The 17,944-nt window shown below is 39.7% G+C and overlaps 1 protein-coding gene across 4 annotated transcripts; it reads left to right on the top strand.

Moving 5' to 3' along the window:
• The first annotated feature begins 1,750 nt into the window (after nucleotides 1–1,750).
• On the top strand, nucleotides 1,751–9,469 carry nkx2.2a (NK2 homeobox 2a). Of its 4 annotated transcripts, none has more exons than XM_042072525.1 (3): nucleotides 1,751–2,016; nucleotides 7,451–7,709; nucleotides 8,306–9,469. In XM_042072525.1, exons 2-3 carry the CDS (start codon nucleotides 7,454–7,456, stop codon nucleotides 8,908–8,910), a joined length of 861 nt encoding a protein of 286 aa, XP_041928459.1. In that variant the 5' UTR covers nucleotides 1,751–2,016; nucleotides 7,451–7,453; the 3' UTR covers nucleotides 8,911–9,469. The 4 variants fall into 4 exon arrangements, with proteins under 4 accessions (XP_041928459.1, XP_041928458.1, XP_041928460.1 ...); XM_042072524.1 differs by having other exon boundaries at nucleotides 7,404–7,709; XM_042072526.1 differs by lacking the exon at nucleotides 1,751–2,016 and having other exon boundaries at nucleotides 7,125–7,709; nucleotides 8,357–9,469.
• The last annotated feature ends 8,475 nt before the right edge of the window (nucleotides 9,470–17,944 follow it).

Genomic DNA, 17,944 nt, shown 5'->3' with positions numbered 1-17,944 from the left:
GGTCTTAGTCATCAAGCTGCGGGCCAGTAGATTGATAATAGGTTGACCAGCAGGCCCCATCTTCCCTGTCCTTGTTCAACAGGTCTTTTTAGTGGACCCTCAGAGACCTCCTCGTGAAACTCCAATTCCCCAAGGGGATTCACACAACAGGATGAGTGGAACTAGGAGCTTTGACAGAGGACAGCTCCATGAATACACTGAAACTTAAGCGGACTACTTTAAGTCAATGTGGAATTCTAATGCACTGATGAGGCCAATTTATTTATTTGTATTCACTGCGTATCAGCAATACACTTGAAGACTCCGATAGCATGAGGGTAATCTCTGTCTTTCATCTGCAAGTGGTAGGCCACAAAACCCCAACAGTAATGTATTCCTCATTGTTAGCTGCTCCTGAAGTACTTGGCAACACCATTATTATCATGCAAGGATTCCAGACCATCCAGAATAAAATCACTGTGCCTTGATTCAGTGATTCAGGCTGTCCTCCCTTTTTCATAATAGTAGGGTAGATATTTGTTTCATATTACTTTGATGTCTGCAATCATTGTCAGATCTGTCTCCACCTAACATTACCAATTGCTTATACAAAAAGGACACATTGGCCTCACTAAGGGCAAAGTTTCCTCAGAGGGAATAAACATTCCTGTGTTGCTGTCATGCTAAATCCAATCAGAGTTTTTCCAATCTGAACATTTACAATTATAAATGGCAAAATAATAAATAAAACAAATGACTTGCCCATGATTTAAGTAGCATAATGTCTATCCCACATCTTTAGGTTTGTTTCCACACATGAATTGTTATTGCCTTCTCAAAAGAGCAGTCATGTTGAAAATATGCCAATAAAACGTAAGAGGCTTCACTTATAAAGTATATCCTTCCTAGGTTAGATTTACAATGAAAACCCTAATTTCTGTATCTGATGAAAACTAGAATCTTGTGTAGAACTGTAGAAACGCCCATGTATCCAAGAGAACGGAAAGGTTTTGAGTATGTGTCAGACAATTATTGAAAAACATCTCAGGAATCAGGATTTACAAACCTGGGAAATATTCACCTGGGGGGGGGGGCGCTTTCTTCAACATTTATTTGGCAGGCACGGAGGTGAGAGAGGCAGGTTGGTTTGAAGCATAATAAAGTCCACAATTCTATCAGAAATGGATTTAAAATATAAGCAGAAATCTTGAGACATTTCACGCAAAAAGCCATTCTTTGCAAGCGCCTAAACGTTTTATTACCAGACAGCGCTAGGCAGTCAATCCCTGAGGCCACTCTGATTTTCAAAAGAAACCTACCGCATGTAAATATATAGACTGGAAGATCACTTGCGCTCGAGAGGGATTTCATTGACCTTGGATATCAACCATTGCACCGGGGTATCTAGAATAAACGGTGATGTTGCCTCAAATAACATGCCACATCTGGTCCCTAAGCTGTGTAGCCTCCTGGTTACCAAGCGATTTATTAGATAAGTACTTCTGCGGGACAGTACCTCAACGATTAGTTCAATAAAGTTAAAAGTTAAAAGCCTCACACACTCTTTTTGACCGACTGTCACTGTATTATATGCTATGCCATTGACTAAGAGTAATTGGGGAAAATATTTATAAAGATTGATTTGGAAGAACGTGATTGAAATAGCACTTTTTGCAGGTAGTGCTTGCATGAAAACTAAGCTCGAATCAGCTAAAAGCGTTGCCTGTAGGCGGTCATGTTTGCTCTCATACCAATTTATTGCCGATGAACATATGGTCAGTATTTTGTCACACGTCATAGCAGGGGGAAAACAAACACGGCGTAATGTTAGCGAGACAGCTAGAGCAGAGCCACTTGGCCAGCTATGCAAACGCACTTGGACAATATCAGAAGAGGAGCACTTGCTCTCTGGGTATATAAAGCGCATAAGGCTTATCGGTGCATGCACTCCTGACTTCCATTTGGAGATATTTCATTAACCGAGCGGTTTCTTAACGCGAGCTGCAGCACCACTTAGCTCCTTCTGTCAGTCGCCAGGTGAGTAGAATGCCATATTATCTAACCTCTTGTCACACTGCGTTCTGTAAGGACGCTATGTTTTGTGTGTGTGTACTGTGTACCCGTGCGCGCACGTGCGCGCGCATATTTGGCTACAACGTATATCTGGTAAAGTGTAAGATGTCAAGGTTGTGCTCACTGCTCACTATGTTAGACAATAGCCTATACCTTAAACATAAACAATATAACTAAAAAATGGGTACTGTTGTTATACTGCCTTGCCTGGTTTGGGTAAATTGGCCTTTCAAAACAATTCCTAACGGTAGAGGCTAACACGTACAGCACTTTCGCAAGTAGCTTAAACATGTCATTCCTCACTTGTAGGCTACTAAAGTTTTCAAGAAATTTAGTTATCTTGAAGATATTTAAGTTATCATAAAATATCGCGTGTCATGGTAACAAAAAACGATAATTTCACAAAACAGATAGCCTACCCAAGAGTTGATCATTGCGAGCCCCAAACTAAATTAGCCATTTGTGTTTTTAAATTTAGCCAGAAAGGGCTATAGTTAATATATTGAACATTACACCATAATGCTAAACGTTATATGAGTCACACTACCGGTATCCCATTCCGGTAGGCCATTTATTTTAAAGCAAATAGGCCAACACAACTTTGTTAGTAGCCTATAGAATATCTTATTATTTGCATAACGTAATATCACAGCGTATCCACAAGATTCGGTCATTGTTGGGGCTCATATTTCTGATCTAAAAAAAAAAACATCACTCCTGTCACGAACCACGTAGCAGTGAAGATGCATAGTCCTTTGTCCACAATGTGCTTTTACCAAGACGATTCGCAGCTGTGTCAGCAGAGTTCGCTAGAGTATTACGGATGCCTCTATCAAACTCTACTGGTCCTCCTGTGTAGCCTTCTCGGAGTCTAGGCTACTCATTAAAAGCGAAGCGGCATCCCTGGATGAGGACATGGTTAGTTTATGTCATGTATAACAACAAGGAACGTCGAAATTTACCCCGTCTTTATGTCTTTTTGCCGCGCGTGAGTGCTTTGATAAATAACTTGCCATTTAAATATTTATTTTGATTGATCAGAAACTAAACGATGATGTATAGTTAATTAAATAGAAGGGGGCGCAAAAGAAGTGTGCATCCCGTTTGGTTGGATGCCGAGGTACTGAAAACAGGAGTGATTTAAAATAATAATCCTTTTCAGCAATTTGTTTCGGAACTGATGATAAAACGGGAGGGGAGAGGCGCCGGATTTCACAGTGCAAGCCGTGAAATTTACCGTTGCAAATAAAATGGTAGTTTAACAAATGAAGGCATTTCTTCTGGGCACGAGCGCTGCGCTAATCTCGTGGTGACATGTTTAATCATTAGACTCGGGGAGATGAATAAAGGCTCGACGTTTGCCTTGGAGCGAAAGGTGCTTGGATTTCGTTCCTGGCATCAAACTGCAACAAATGGTGTGCGCTCCAGGGCACTGTCCTCGGGCTAAGGCTTAGCTCCACAAAAATCAGGTTTACCATTGAAACCAATGGATTGCACGCATTGGCTTTTAATCATAGAATTAACTGGGGAGGCTGAGTTGTCAGTTTATACATTTGTTATGAGCATCTGAGGGGAAAAGAAGGTTTATTTTTATCAAACATAACCGACACCCCCGGGCAATGGGACACTGTAATTCAGCGATTACAGAAAGGAAATGATCACTGCTTGAAGACATCTTCCCCTAGCGGTCTTATTCAATTCAATTGGATACTTAATTTAATCGACCATACAAAAGAAATTATTTTATTCATTTTTGGCAAATAGTTTCCTCCTAAATTTGGTAGGGTACACACAATGTGGATAATCTGAAATTCCATGGATTCTGACGTTATCGTACGAAATTAATTAGGCCTAACATGTTGTGGCATTAAACCCCTTTATTATTTCCATTTCTTATAGCTTACTCTGGCCTTTGAATAGATAAGCCTAGAGAGTTACGCACCCATTTGGGCTACTCCGTGCCAGCAGTCGGCTGTTTAGCTCTCATAATGATCACAGAATATCTCCCCAATACATTATTGAAGTTTATATTTTATAACACTTTGAAAGTCAACATGTTAAGCGACAAGTTTCTTTCAAGAAGCCATAGGCCTGCAAAAATAATGAATATTGAATTTTGAACATTTATTTCTATATAGTTATGTTTAGGCTAGTTATGTCCATTAAATTTAGTCATTTTGTCAATATAATATTGGTTAGGCTACCACAAGTGCAATATATCGACAATATTGTATGCTTACATGATCAGTCATTACCAAGTTTGTCATAATTTTTGTGCTCCACACTTGGGTCATACAGAGGTAGTCGCTCTTCAGCATACTTAAAACGGTAAAATTACGCACACAAAGACAATTCCACTTTATCGAACTCCAACCACAAAGTTGCTTTGAAATAATATTATTTTTAATTACTACTATTACAATAATAATAATAATAATAATAATAATAATAATGGTAATTATAGTGACATCAGCACAATTCGTTATAATTTAGGATACAGAATAGGCTGCGGTATTCCAATCTAAGGAACAGTTGTGCAGGGAAGTGAGTTTACCTCAAGTGACAGGCAGTTTGCCCTGCGTGCACGATACCTTCGATTCCACTCATGTTTTGTGATTTACCCCTCGAAAACACGATTGAACCTATATAGCAAACTACGTCCTGGTCTATTCTCCGAGTGAATAGGCGCACTGCCTCTCAGAGCTACCTGGGAAAGTAAACAGGTAAACATAAGGAGATGGCACTTCAAGTGAAGTGCGCCCACTTAGTCAGTACACATTTAGCTCTCCTTTCGTAAACCCTCAGTTTCACTTGTTCAAATACATGTATGCAAACCACGAATCTTGCTCCATGTTTCGCATAACCAAAAACTGCGATAACCTTTTCCATCATGATTGGACAAAGAAACACCAAGTTGCCTAACAAGCAGCTTAATATATTATAACACTAATCGTGGATTCATAATTCCAATGATAAGATTGCAAACGAAAATGATCTAATGCCAAGTCATCATAAGATACCATAAACTGCTTAGAAATAGTCTTTTGACTTCTTAGTTTAACAGTATGCCTACCAGAAATACAGTTGTCGTATTTTGGTCTTGCGTTAAAATATCTGGTTGTGTGTCATCACGGGACTGAGGGTCAGCCAGTAACCTTGTGGAGCTCTGTCAGCGTGCGTTTTCACGCCAGCTCAATGGACCCATTGTCGTTGCAGCTAAGACTGCTGCATGATTAATTTCTAGCAGATACTATGCTGGTGAAGTATTTAACTTACAGGTAATTCATTGCCAACATTAAGTCGTGGGGAAAAGCAGCTGCTTTTAATTATGGATGCGCATTATGAAGTTTAATATTAGGTCAATATTATCCTATACATGTGGTGAAATTAAATGGTAGTGGTTTAAATGGGCCGATTTCTGCCTCTTATCATACTGCCGCCATGCATCTAGAAGCCGTATGTACAGGTAGCCTATGCGTATAACACACAATGAGAAAACACTATGCAACTATGTGGCAATTTCGTCATATAATCTGTTCGTCTATTTTTTTCCAAGATGGGTAGGCTTAATGACACTTCACTACGGTCACATACGAAAGACTAGTTGAACAAAGTGTGCTGGACATTATTTGTTTAGCAACAAGGGTAAATAGGACGTTAAGGGACTGGGTAAGATGTTTGACACAGTCCTCGCCTGCACCCAAGAGAGGCAGAGAGCAAATTAATGTGTCTGTGTGTTTGTGTGTGTGTGAGTGGGTGGGTGGGTGAGAGTGAGAGACAGAGGTAGAGAGAGGGGGAGAAAGAGAGAGAGATACAGAGAGGGATGAAGGACTTTCCTTAATATTGTGGAAGGTTTCAGAAATGAATAAAGAGATAGTCCATTGAAAGCGGTTGAATGCCATGACAACTAGGAACAACCTCAGATTTATTCCAAACAGTTAGAACGCATTGTAGTTAGGCGTCAATCATCTATTATTTCGCCCCTGAAATAAATGCAAAAACTGCACCCGGACAAAGGCTTCCAACAGGAGCCGGACATTTGTCTACATTTCCCCCATTGTCTGCAGCTTAGCAATCGGTTTGTATTTGTGTTTGCCCGGGTCCGACCACCCAGGATGAGCAGAAGACTGGCCAAAAACGTGCAACATTGTCACCCACATCACATACGACATAGAAGGCAGAGGGGAGGGAAAGCAGGAAGAAAAAAATGTAGCTAAGCTGAGAAAAAAAAACTAGGATCAAGAATAATGCTGCTATAGTGCCCAGACGCACTGCCAAATGTGTGAAGAAAAGCAAACATTTAGGTTGAATAATGCACCACTTTTATATAGCCTAGCATAATAACTTACTTCAGAGTAGAAAGCAAACTTTGTCGAAATGTAGCCAATAGAGAAATAATAGAAAAAGTCGACAAAATGCCATGACGGTTTCAATTATTAACACAATAATAATAGACTATCATTGTTACTGTCGATAATTCCACCTATATGTTCGCCAATTGAATATTTCACCTGTCGAAATATTACGAGCTATGTCTTAATTTTCAACGACATTCCGTGTTCCTTAGACTCAAACCAAAATATTGACCCAAAATGTTTACATAAATGAATCCCTTGTAAAGCTTTGGCATTCCGTTCGAACGATAGGAAATTATTGATCTGAAATGTACGGAAGCACATGTTCAGACTAAGATTTTAGAGTTAATAAAGTAGCAACATGCATTTTTTGACATTACTGTATTAATATTTTTTAGTAGTAGACAGTAGCGCAAACGTAATCTCTGGAGCAATTTGTTAAAACGTGCTTTCAAGTATCCTGAGTATAAAGCTACTTGGAGGTCCTTTGTATGTAAATAGGGTGTAAAAAAGGCCCTCCCCATCTTTGTAATTAATTGACACGTTATACCACTCATCATGTTCTGAAGCACCAATGGTAGAGGCTCGGATCTCCCCAAAACCCACAATTTCACATCTGCAAACACTGTCTTCATCCACTTGACTCCTAAGACCCGCCCACACGTGGCCAACCTTTTGCGTTTTTAATGCTTTTTCACTGCAGGTTCATGTGTTGAGACCAACCTTATATGGACTGAACATCCCGGTAATGGCTTATTTCGCCCTAGCACCCAGCGGTAGCACAATATCCATGAACCAGATATAGCACTTCAGCCACTTTGGCATTCTTCCTGGACTTACTGAACTGATTCCTTCGCTACCATCACTTTGTCAGGCAATGGTTATCGACTGAGCCTCATGATTTGCCGTATCTGTTGTAGCTCAGCGTTTCTGCGACACTGACATTTTTTATCAAATTTGGACTGTGTGCGTTTCTGTTTCTCTGTTTTAAAACAGCGGATTTCCAAACTGGTGCACAAAGTTTCCTGAATAATTTCTTCCAGACTATGTCGTTGACCAACACAAAGACGGGCTTTTCTGTAAAGGACATTTTGGACCTCCCTGACACGAACGATGAAGAAGGATCTATCACTGGAGCGGAGGACGACACAGAGGGATCGGAACCTACAAAAACGCCTCGAGTTTTGGTGCAAAGTCCACTTGAAGGTGTTCAAAATCTGCCTTTAAAGAACCCCTTTTATGATAATAGTGACAATCCTTACACAAGATGGCTTGCCACCACAGACAGCATCCAGTATTCATGTAAGTACCGTTCAAGAATGGAAACTTAATTCAGACATCTTTGGAACTGTTTACTTTTAATTTTGTGCTAAACAATACAAGTAGGCTACTGTCTGTCTCTGTGCCAAAGAAATAATCTTGTATTACTGAATATGTCGGTAAGACTGTCCGAGTGATCTTTCAGGCTACTGATGTGCAGTTGATTATCATGCCGTAAGCTGGGAAGAATATGAACTCATACGAATTAAGGCGATGTTTTCCCGTGACCCAGCTTCAACCCTATAGTCTATACCTTATGCCATTTTGCATTTATTTCTGTGGTCACCGTTTAACATTCTCTGAAATCAATTTCATGACTCATAGTAATATTGTTTGTCATTGTCAAATATTGGCCAATTCATTAACATTAATTGTCTACGTATCCTACTTATCTTTAAATTCGTGCATTAGAAACATGCATCGACAAGTTTATTCACTTTTACTAGACCTCAAACAACAGGTTTCTCTAAATAGCTCGACTGAAAGAAATGCATGTTTATGTGATGTGATTGGCCTCTTGTTAGGTTGTTTGGACTACAGATTTGCAAATATGAAACATAAAAGATATACTGTCTTAGATTCCGATGTTGGCGCCAGAAGAAGGATGCTCATTGTGTTTTCCCACGCAGTGCATGGTCTATCCGCTAACTCACAAGACTCATCAGCCAAATCGCCAGAGCCTTCCGCCGATGAATCACCAGACAACGACAAGGAAACTTCAAGCAACGGCAGCGACTCCGGTAAGAAACGCAAGAGGAGAGTGCTGTTCTCCAAGGCGCAGACTTACGAACTCGAACGCCGCTTTAGGCAACAGAGGTACCTTTCGGCACCCGAGAGAGAACATCTCGCTAGCTTGATTCGCCTGACACCGACGCAAGTGAAAATTTGGTTCCAGAACCACCGATACAAAATGAAGAGGGCTCGCGCTGAGAAAGGTATGGAAGTGACCCATCTCCCCTCACCACGACGGGTGGCCGTCCCTGTATTAGTCAGGGATGGTAAACCCTGCCACACGCTAAAAGCTCAGGACTTGGCGGCCACTTTTCCGGCTGGAATACCCTTCTCCGCATATAGCGCCCAGTCCCTCCAGCACATGCAATATAACGCCCATTATAGCGCCGCCACTACACCACAGTTCCCTTCGGCACATCACTTGGTACAAACGCAACAGTGGACTTGGTGAATCAGACTGAATGGATGGGCTTGATTTTGGGACTGGGGTTTGAGTTTCACAAACAAAACAAAAGGAAAAGACTTTTTTTGGCGGCTTGACCCATTTCAACCGTTTCATTTAGAGGCTGACGTATGCGTCATGTTTACATTTTTCCGTTCAGCAAACCGGGTCCAGCCTCTCCTTAGATCTAAGAATGTCAATGCTCTTGTGAAATTTTGTAAAGTATGTTTGTGTGTTGTAGAAATGTTTTGTCCTTCGTGTCCCCAGCACGTATAAAACCACTTTATAATTACAGAAAATTTTATTTCGTGCTTTTACAATGGACCGAAAATATTTATGGCCAAGAATAAATACTGGCAACTTTTAGCCAATTACTTTGGTTTCTGTTCCTTGTAAATATTTTTGTGGCAATTGTTTGCAATACAGTTATGTTTCAGGGCGTGTAGCTGGAGACATGGAATATTGAAAGTACTATTGAAAGTTAAAATTAATGACAAATGTCAAAGCTGTCAATACTGACCCATCGAATTATGTGAATAGTAATTAAAACGCGCGTTGATTGCGAGAAACCGAACATTTTTATAAGGATTTTAATAAAAATGGTGTTCTAGAAAGTATGCTTTGTTTTGCGTGTGTTACATATGGAATTACGAATAGCTCATATATTCACATGCCTACTCCTTACAGTTAAGATGCTTTTAAACAACAACAAAACATAATATCAGGTCTTACGCATAGCTTTCCCAAAAAGAAACCGACCACGTCGTCTTTATTTTCTAGGCTATGTCTTTTTAGTCAGTCTGGATTTTCTAAATTTATATATGCTAACACTTCAGAAATAAGAAGGCTAAAGTCACTTTTGTGAATTGGGGATAAAATCCACTCAATGTAAGAGGGCTCCTTCAGCCAGGAAGCTTTTCATTCATTGCCTCTCCTTTTCATGGACCTCGGGTGCTCGAGAAAAAACGGTGTTCAAATGGCACATTTAAAAAGCAAACCAAAAATAACAATAATCAGTGGGTGCCATGCAATGTAGGCTATATGCTGATTTAGTAGTTATAAAATAGTTATTTAAAGAATAATTTAATACATCACAACTAGTTTTGTTGTCATATAACAGACTCTCCGTTTGCCTTTTGACGAAAAGAAAATAACTTCTAGGTTAGCCTACAAGGCTACTCTGAAACATTATCGGATTCGATTTAATGTAGTAGGTAAATATGAGTGTTCCTTGCAAAATCTCCACCGCACTCTGAGCAAATAAAGCTGTGCTAAACAGATGTAGTGGCACCATTGCTATCACTGAATAAACTGCTAAATTGGCATACGTGGCTAATTATTCACAGAACTCTTCGGCAGACAAGATTTTGGTCATTTAAAAAGTCAAATTCCCGAACCTTCAAAACATCATATTGCGTAGGCCTGGTATTTTTATTTCAACCTTTTGTTATATTATATGGCAGCTACAAGTGATACTAAAGATCATCAATTTGCTTTTGGGAAGCCTACATAAATAGGCCTACGCAGTATATGTTTTGTAGATTTGTTTTTGTAACTATATGATGTGGACTTTCAGGAATTCGATGAGGGAAATATATTGGACAGTCAAGAGACATTTGTTTACCAATTCATATCTTGAGGGCAATGGCACGAGGATGCCGTCAAAGTAAACCAGGCAGGCATCAGTGTTCCCCCTATTGGCCTGATATTCGACACCGTGACGGAGCACTTTTGGGCAGTCCATAGTTGCACAATATACAGTATACAACACAGAAAGCACACAAAGCATTAGGGCTGGTTGTTGTGGATGTTAGAGGCGTGCATATTAACAAGGGGCAGAGAAGTGTGTTGGCCGGAGAGCCAGAGAGACGGGGGTGAGTGGGGGGGTTCCTTGTTGCTATTCACTTCCTTTATCTCGACCAGAGCATCCCCGAGTCACGGAGATGTATCCTTGGGTTTTTGTTGAGCCTGTCAGTTGGGGCCATTGTGGTCCTTGTTGTACATGTTGTATTCCATATGGACAGCTGGGCCCGGGAGAGGAGAAAGGGGTCCCGCACAAAACCCAAATTGTGTCCAGCTTTCAAACACCGCATTGTTGTCTCTCAAAGAAAAACGAATTAAAAATTCGCGCTATATCTATTCTGGAAAGAAGCAACCCCATTCACCGATAACAGCGAGTCCTTCTTCCTTGATATAGCAATGCTAACAACGGCGCTCTCATTTCTTTTCCTCCCTTGTTCCCCTCTTTCCACACAACTGAAAGAGAACGATTATTGTCTGCTCTCAAAAGTCTGTGGCCATAGTAGCCAACCACAAAACTATTTCGAAACGCTTCATTCTGCATGGGTACTTTAAGTTTCTGATTGCGTTTCTGGTGTCGCGCTGATTGGTATTTTATCATAATGAAAATCACCACTGTTTATGAATTAGCGTTATTTGCTACTATGACAGCCCATGTTAAAAATCCACATCTTCTGAGAGAAATAACCCGCAGTGGTAACATGCATTCCTTCATAACACAAAGATCAAATTAGCATGGACAGCAAACTGGCAAATAACACCTGGATTTTCATCTGCCCCATTAATGCACATACAATTTATTTTTATTTCTCAAATTAGAACATGAATATGGCCAATTATTTTTGCTCAATGTGTAGGCCTATTTTTGTTTTGCTGTAGGACTACAGTAGGCTACTATCGCCTTAGTATCAGAAAGGTAATTATAGGCCCCAGATAAAAGTGCAAAGCTGTTGTCTTAGCCTATGCGTAAGTGACGTTGTGAGAGAATGAAGGGGACATGCATGTGTTAAAAGACGGCATTCAGGATTAGGCCTATTCGCTGTAGCACACACGGGCTATTGTGATCTCTTCCAACTGATTCAATCGGCTTTTTTTGCTCTCACAACAAATATGTTGCTCCTTCATGCCAATGCAGGGGTAAAAGCGTTCCAGGAACCAATTTTAGATAAAACGCGGTACAGCTGAAGAGGGAAACAACTTTATTCAAACAAATAGGTTTGGCTGTATACAGCTCGCCCCGTGGATAATGATATTACTCGCCTTAAAATGTAATATTTCAGGAAATATGCACTCGGGACTCCAGAGATCGCAGTAATCGTGACCATTTGAACCTCGACATAAATCACTTCTTATCATGTACATCTCCAAGTAAACGACGGATCTCCAAGCCATAATAACCGAGGCTTTCATTTAAAGGAAGTAATATAGTTTTTTTATTGCCTCATGTAAGATTCAGATTAGATTCGCCGTCGTCCCTGGACCCCAGATATTAAACAGAGAGATTTACTGACTGTGCACACGTAGCTAAAGTGTCCTTCCACAAGGTGGCGGCAGAGCCTTACAAACGAAAAATCTGTCGGCCTCGCACATGTCAGAGGGGACAGAATTTGCTTGCTTTTGGTCAGCGGTGTTGTGTCACATGAGTTAGTGCTCATATTCCCTTGAGTAGGCTAGACTACATCAATTAAGTCAATCGATAGGATACGTTAAATGACAACCTGTAGGCCTGCTCATTTTACAACACAACAATTAAAACAATCCACATTTTTGAGGCATGGTTTACCAAAGTAAGTAATTATAATTCTTAAAGGAAATTAAGGTCTTGATTACTTTATTAAGGTCTTGAAAGACTTTGTCTTGAGGACATAATACCAAACTATACATTAAACATTCGCCAGTACTGTAGCCTAAATATGGTTCTTATAGGCTGAGTAGTTACATTGTAAAATACTTCAATGCTGTGTAGCCAACTGAAAGGGCAATCATTTACGTTAGAGCCATTTAGTCGGAGCATTACAAAAAAAGAGGAAATGTTGGAAGCAAGGTGGCGCTCTTGGCACAGGAATGGTTTAGTGATGCACACCCTAGAAATCATGATGACGTCCTAGATTCTTCAAGATGAACACTACAATGGAAGCCATGTGCTTTGTTTTACCTCCATTACTGTCCATTAGCCTACTGTCTAGGTAGTCTTAAAAGAATTGCACATATTTTTCCACAAAGATGTAGTTTAGATGACAGAAGTGTAATGGTGTATGTTGTAGTTGGCAGTTATAAAAAAAGATAAAGAAAAAAAAGAGGCTCTCAAGGTCTGGCATTTGCAGTTTGAAGAGTGTTTGCATAGTTGTACCGGTAATTGTTTGATTATTCAATTGAGGATACTAAAACTTTTTTATACAACTGTGATATTAAAGATGAGAGAATATGACTTAAATTAAATCTATAACAATTCCTACCTTGTCACCGCCTGGGTTTGGAATTATTTGTCCCCTCATAACCGATGTATTAGCACATGACTGATGAAATGCAGTGGTGAATGTAATGATGGAATACAATGGTGCACTGATGATAATTCAAAAGCTGTGCTACTAATATAAACTGTAATGAGTGTACATGAGAAATGTCTGGTGACACATTGATGCATTTTGAGGCCATTATCAAATATTAGAATTTGTCACTAAGCGAACTGGTCTAAATAAACAATTTGATAGTAACACAATCATTTACTAAGTTTAATTGTCATTCTATAAAGATGACTGGGCCCATATATATTTAAATGCACTGTTAATACTCAAGTAAAACAATAAAAATAAATAACATAACATATATATGAGCAAAACGTTCATGCAGGTCTTGGTATAGTATAGGTCAGTGGTTCGCAAAGTGGAGTCCTGGGACCCCTGCGGGTCCGCAAAATGATTTGCTTTAAATTATGAAGTTGTGTTTATCATTTTAAAAAATAAATGATAACCCTTTTCACCAATAAAACAAGTAAATTGTGTCTATTTGCTCCCACCCACATTAACATTTCTCTTGAATCAGTTAACAAAGCACCATTCCTACTGCTGGTCCACCATGGTTTATTTGCCAACTAGCTAGCTGATGAACATGGAGAAATGTTTGAGTCAGACCATGTTGTCAAGTGAGGCAAAATATAGAGTTGACAAAAGACAGATCAAGTTACACTCTTGATCTGAGGGTGGTCCTCTGAATATTTTCTCCTCCACACGGGGTCCTTGGAACCAAAACAATTGAGAACTCCTGGTATAGGTGATAAGTTCAGCTTCTGAATTAGAAATTTCTTGTGCCCTTTCATACTCTGTACACTGACTTTTATGCCTTAGTTTGAGCAAATGTCTTTCCTGAACAAGGTAAAGGTCTGGTGCTTCTTCAAGTGCACTTGAATCTTGCATCTGTGCGCATTCCTGTGAGATACAGAGCTTCTTTGTCATTCCGGCACTCTACAGCGAAGACTCTCCAACTAACAAAGATGTCTTGTGTATTGTTTAGTGTTAGTCATTATGCCTGTCCATGTCCATCTAATATCATATTGGACTGTACATGAAAGTTTCCTCATTAGAAAGTAAAGAGTCATGCTTATAACTATGGGGGGAGAAAATGGCATGGGTGAGACAAAAATTTAACCATGAGATCTGTCTATAACCTGCAAGTAAGGCCTATACTTTAAGGGGAAAAACAACTCTTCAGAAAATTGGCAACTTGGCAGACAGAAATCAGCTCATTATGTTTCTGTATAACTGGATACAACTAAAGGTGTTCTTTTTTGTGAGTCTGAGGCTGTCATAAGTAGGACAGTCCACAGAGTGAAGACAAGACCATAGTCACCACAACCATGGATGATGTGCATTGTATGTGTTAATTATAAAAGGGTCATTTGTCATTACTTTTATCTCCTCACAGGTACAAAAAGACCAGCATACAAACGTCAATATTCCACTCGTATGCATTAGAATATTTGTGAGACTGCCTGTCCTTTGCTATATTGCATTTATTTATATATTGGGAGAAACAACATGCATCAAATCACAATATAAGATGCCTAAAGCTAATGATATAAAATTGATTACACCCTTCTCATGTACAGCAAACTTAACCATCAACAAAGTTATATTTTCATGTTTACCAAATCACTCACCCAGGCTTTATTTATCTCCCTCATACATGCATACATCTTGCATTTACCAAATTGTTTAAAACGTAGCTATAGTGAGAAGCAATGTACCTCAATACATTTGGTCCACTAGCAGCCCAAGACTAGAACGATGACCCCATAGCACCATGGCTTACAGCAGTGAGCAGAGGAAACAAGGAGGACCCTAAATCCCAAGGTAAGAGCCAACAACACACAGTTACAGTAATACATAGGTATATAGTAGAGAGGCTACAAGGCCAATTTGGCAAGAATCGTGCAAATTATGATACAAGCATGAAACTTGGTAGGTATGTGCATATGACCAATACAATCAAATCGACCTGATTGGCCACTTGAAATGGTGGCCATTTTCCAAGATGGCCGCCAAAAAAGACTCCAGAAATTGATTTATTGCATAGAATTGACCTAGCAAATTATGATACAAGCATGAAATTCGACATGTATGTGCTTAAGACCAATACAGTCAAATCTACCTGACTGACCACTTGAAATGGCGGCCATTTTCCAAGATGGCCACCAAAAAAGACCCCAGAAATTGATTTATTGCATAGAATTGACCTAGCAAATTATGATACAAGCACAAAACTCAACATGTATGTGCTCAAGAGCAATACAATGAAATCTACCTGATTGGCCACTTGAAATGCTGGCCATTTTCCAAGATGGCGTCCAAAAAGACCCGAGAAATTTGCAAATTTCAAATGTGCAAATTTGGTGTAAATAATTGTTCACTCTCCTTAAATATGTTTCCATAAATGATGAAGTGATACAGATATTAAAAAATGTTCCACAATGACAAATAAGACACTTATGACACACAAATAGCATGGTGATAACATGCTAATAATGCCAGTTCTTAATGTCAATGGAGGGCGTTGCGTGATGCCACCCCCCACCCCCCCAAACAAATAAAATGGTTATGACATGCTAATAATACAATGACACTAATATGCTAATAACGGCAATTCATGGTTTTCTCGATGTTGCTGTTAAACAAAAGATGCGTGTACACCAGAAACAACCTCAGCTACCAAGTAGCCAAGGTCGTTAAAGAAGCTTTGTCATGAATTCTCTTTTTTCGCTCTGGACGTGACATTGACATGTTTGATTTAGCTAATCACATAACGGCTCTGGCTTGTCAGCCTGGGACATTCTAAGATAAGAGCATTCCAATTGTTTTTTGCCGAACCGCTCATTACCATCATATTAGCTGACTTTTAATTGCTAAATCGCTTAATCACTCTGGTCGTCCAGATTGGTTCGCTCCCGGCGAATTCACTTTGGTCACTTTATTCGCCGACCCTCCATAGACAAATAATGACTTCCGTCTTTCCGGTCGCATAGGTTGCTTTTGGTTTTACATGCAAATAACAGCGGTAACAGTTATTAACGACAAATAAGCCCCTTATAACACACTGATAACATGGTGATAACATGCTAATAATGACAATTCTTGATGTCAATGGAGGGTGGTGCGTGATGCGATACCATTGTAGTAATAATATGCTAATAACGGTAATTTATGATTTTCTCGATATGGGCGTTTAAAAACACTAATAACGTGCTAATGGTATTAACGGTAATAATATGGTAATAATGTGCCGCTCACTATAATTTGTGCTCTCTGCGACTGTCCCCACAATTACCCCAGAGTTAGAAAACAAGGCGACCAGAGTGAATCATTCAGCAGTGGTCCAATGTCTCTGTAAGTGGCTAAAATTAATTCCAAATAACCTCAGTGGCTGGTTTAATTCAGATAGTTTTGGTCTAAATATTGTAAGGATATCGAGAGTGATATACAGTACATATACTCAAATGTAAAACGGCATATACAGTGTAATTTGTAGTAGGAGAGTAGGCTACAAAGTAGGGCAGTAAGAACAGACAGGAATATTATATATGAGGCATACTAGCATATAAGTGTTCTGTGTAACCATTTACTGGCAGTGATGTGTCGTCGTTCCGAGGCAAAGGCAAAAGAACTGCATGGGAGACATGGAACATTTTTACAGAGATTGCAGAAACCTTTGCTCTACTAAGTATGTTCCAGCATCTGTGACTGATGCTGACATGGCAAATCTGGAAAAAAAATGTCATCCTGATGTATGACCGATCAAGTTCAGCCTGCACGGTGGACGAGGCGAGATTGGACCTGTTCGCTCGCAAGGACAGGTCATACAACTCGATTCCACCAACATGAGCAGCCTTGAGAGAGCATGCGAAACGTGCTGCCTATCAGGCTGGAATCATCTGGGGCCAGACTACAATCGCCAGGCCAGACATTGCATTGGGAATCCTGCTGAATGGGGTTGGATGAAAGGAGATGATACATGCTGTGAAATGCTCACATTTGCTGTGAAATGGACTGTTATTCTTCCATGCTGAGATACTTACTGCCATATTGTTCTTCTTGGCATCCGAGTTCTTTGCCTTGTTACAGTTACCAAAAAAAAAAAAAAAACATGCTCTGTTACCGCCTGCTCTGGTTGTACAGTCGTATTTTAGATAGGCAAGTTGGTGCACAGCTCTGTCAGTCCTGATGCTGTTGCATACGCTCTCTATTGTCCCTCAGTGAGATTTCTAAGATTAATTTAGCCCTTCCAGGGTTTGTAGTCTTTGTACATAGTTCATTTGTGAAACACTGAATCTCAGTTATGTGCCTTTTGCTTGATTTTTGCTTGATTGAATTTCCAATGACTTCATCATAGAAGGAAACAGAAATGTAGTGAATGTTAACATTGATTTGGGCCACATCTGCTAAATTAATTGCAATTAATGAAGTTCTAGTGTCTTATTTGGTGGCCATCTTTAAAAATGGCTGCCATATTACATTGTCAGGTTGCAAATGAGGTGGATTTGATTATATTGCTCTTTAGCACAAACACACAAAATTACATACTTGTATCATCATTTTCTTGCTCACTTCTGGACTAAATTCAGTCTTTTGGCGGTCATATTGTAAAATGGCTTCCATTTCAAGTGGCGAGTCAGGTAGATTTGATTGTATTGTTTTTTTAGCACATTCATGCCAAAATTCATGCTTGTATAATAACTTGCTTGATCAATTCT

This window comes from Alosa sapidissima, chromosome 19 (genome assembly GCF_018492685.1).
Source record: "Alosa sapidissima isolate fAloSap1 chromosome 19, fAloSap1.pri, whole genome shotgun sequence".
Lineage (NCBI taxonomy): Eukaryota > Metazoa > Chordata > Actinopteri > Clupeiformes > Clupeidae > Alosa > Alosa sapidissima.
This window is presented reverse-complemented; position numbering and strand designations above follow the sequence as displayed.

Coding starts and splice junctions, on each gene's coding strand:
- nkx2.2a (XM_042072525.1), top strand. CDS start 7,454: ATGTCGTTGACCAACACAAAGACGGGCTTTTCTGTAAAGGACATTTTG. Junction 7,710..8,305: donor AGACAGCATCCAGTATTCAT/GTAAGTACCGTT, acceptor ATACTGTCTTAG/ATTCCGATGTTGGCGCCAGA.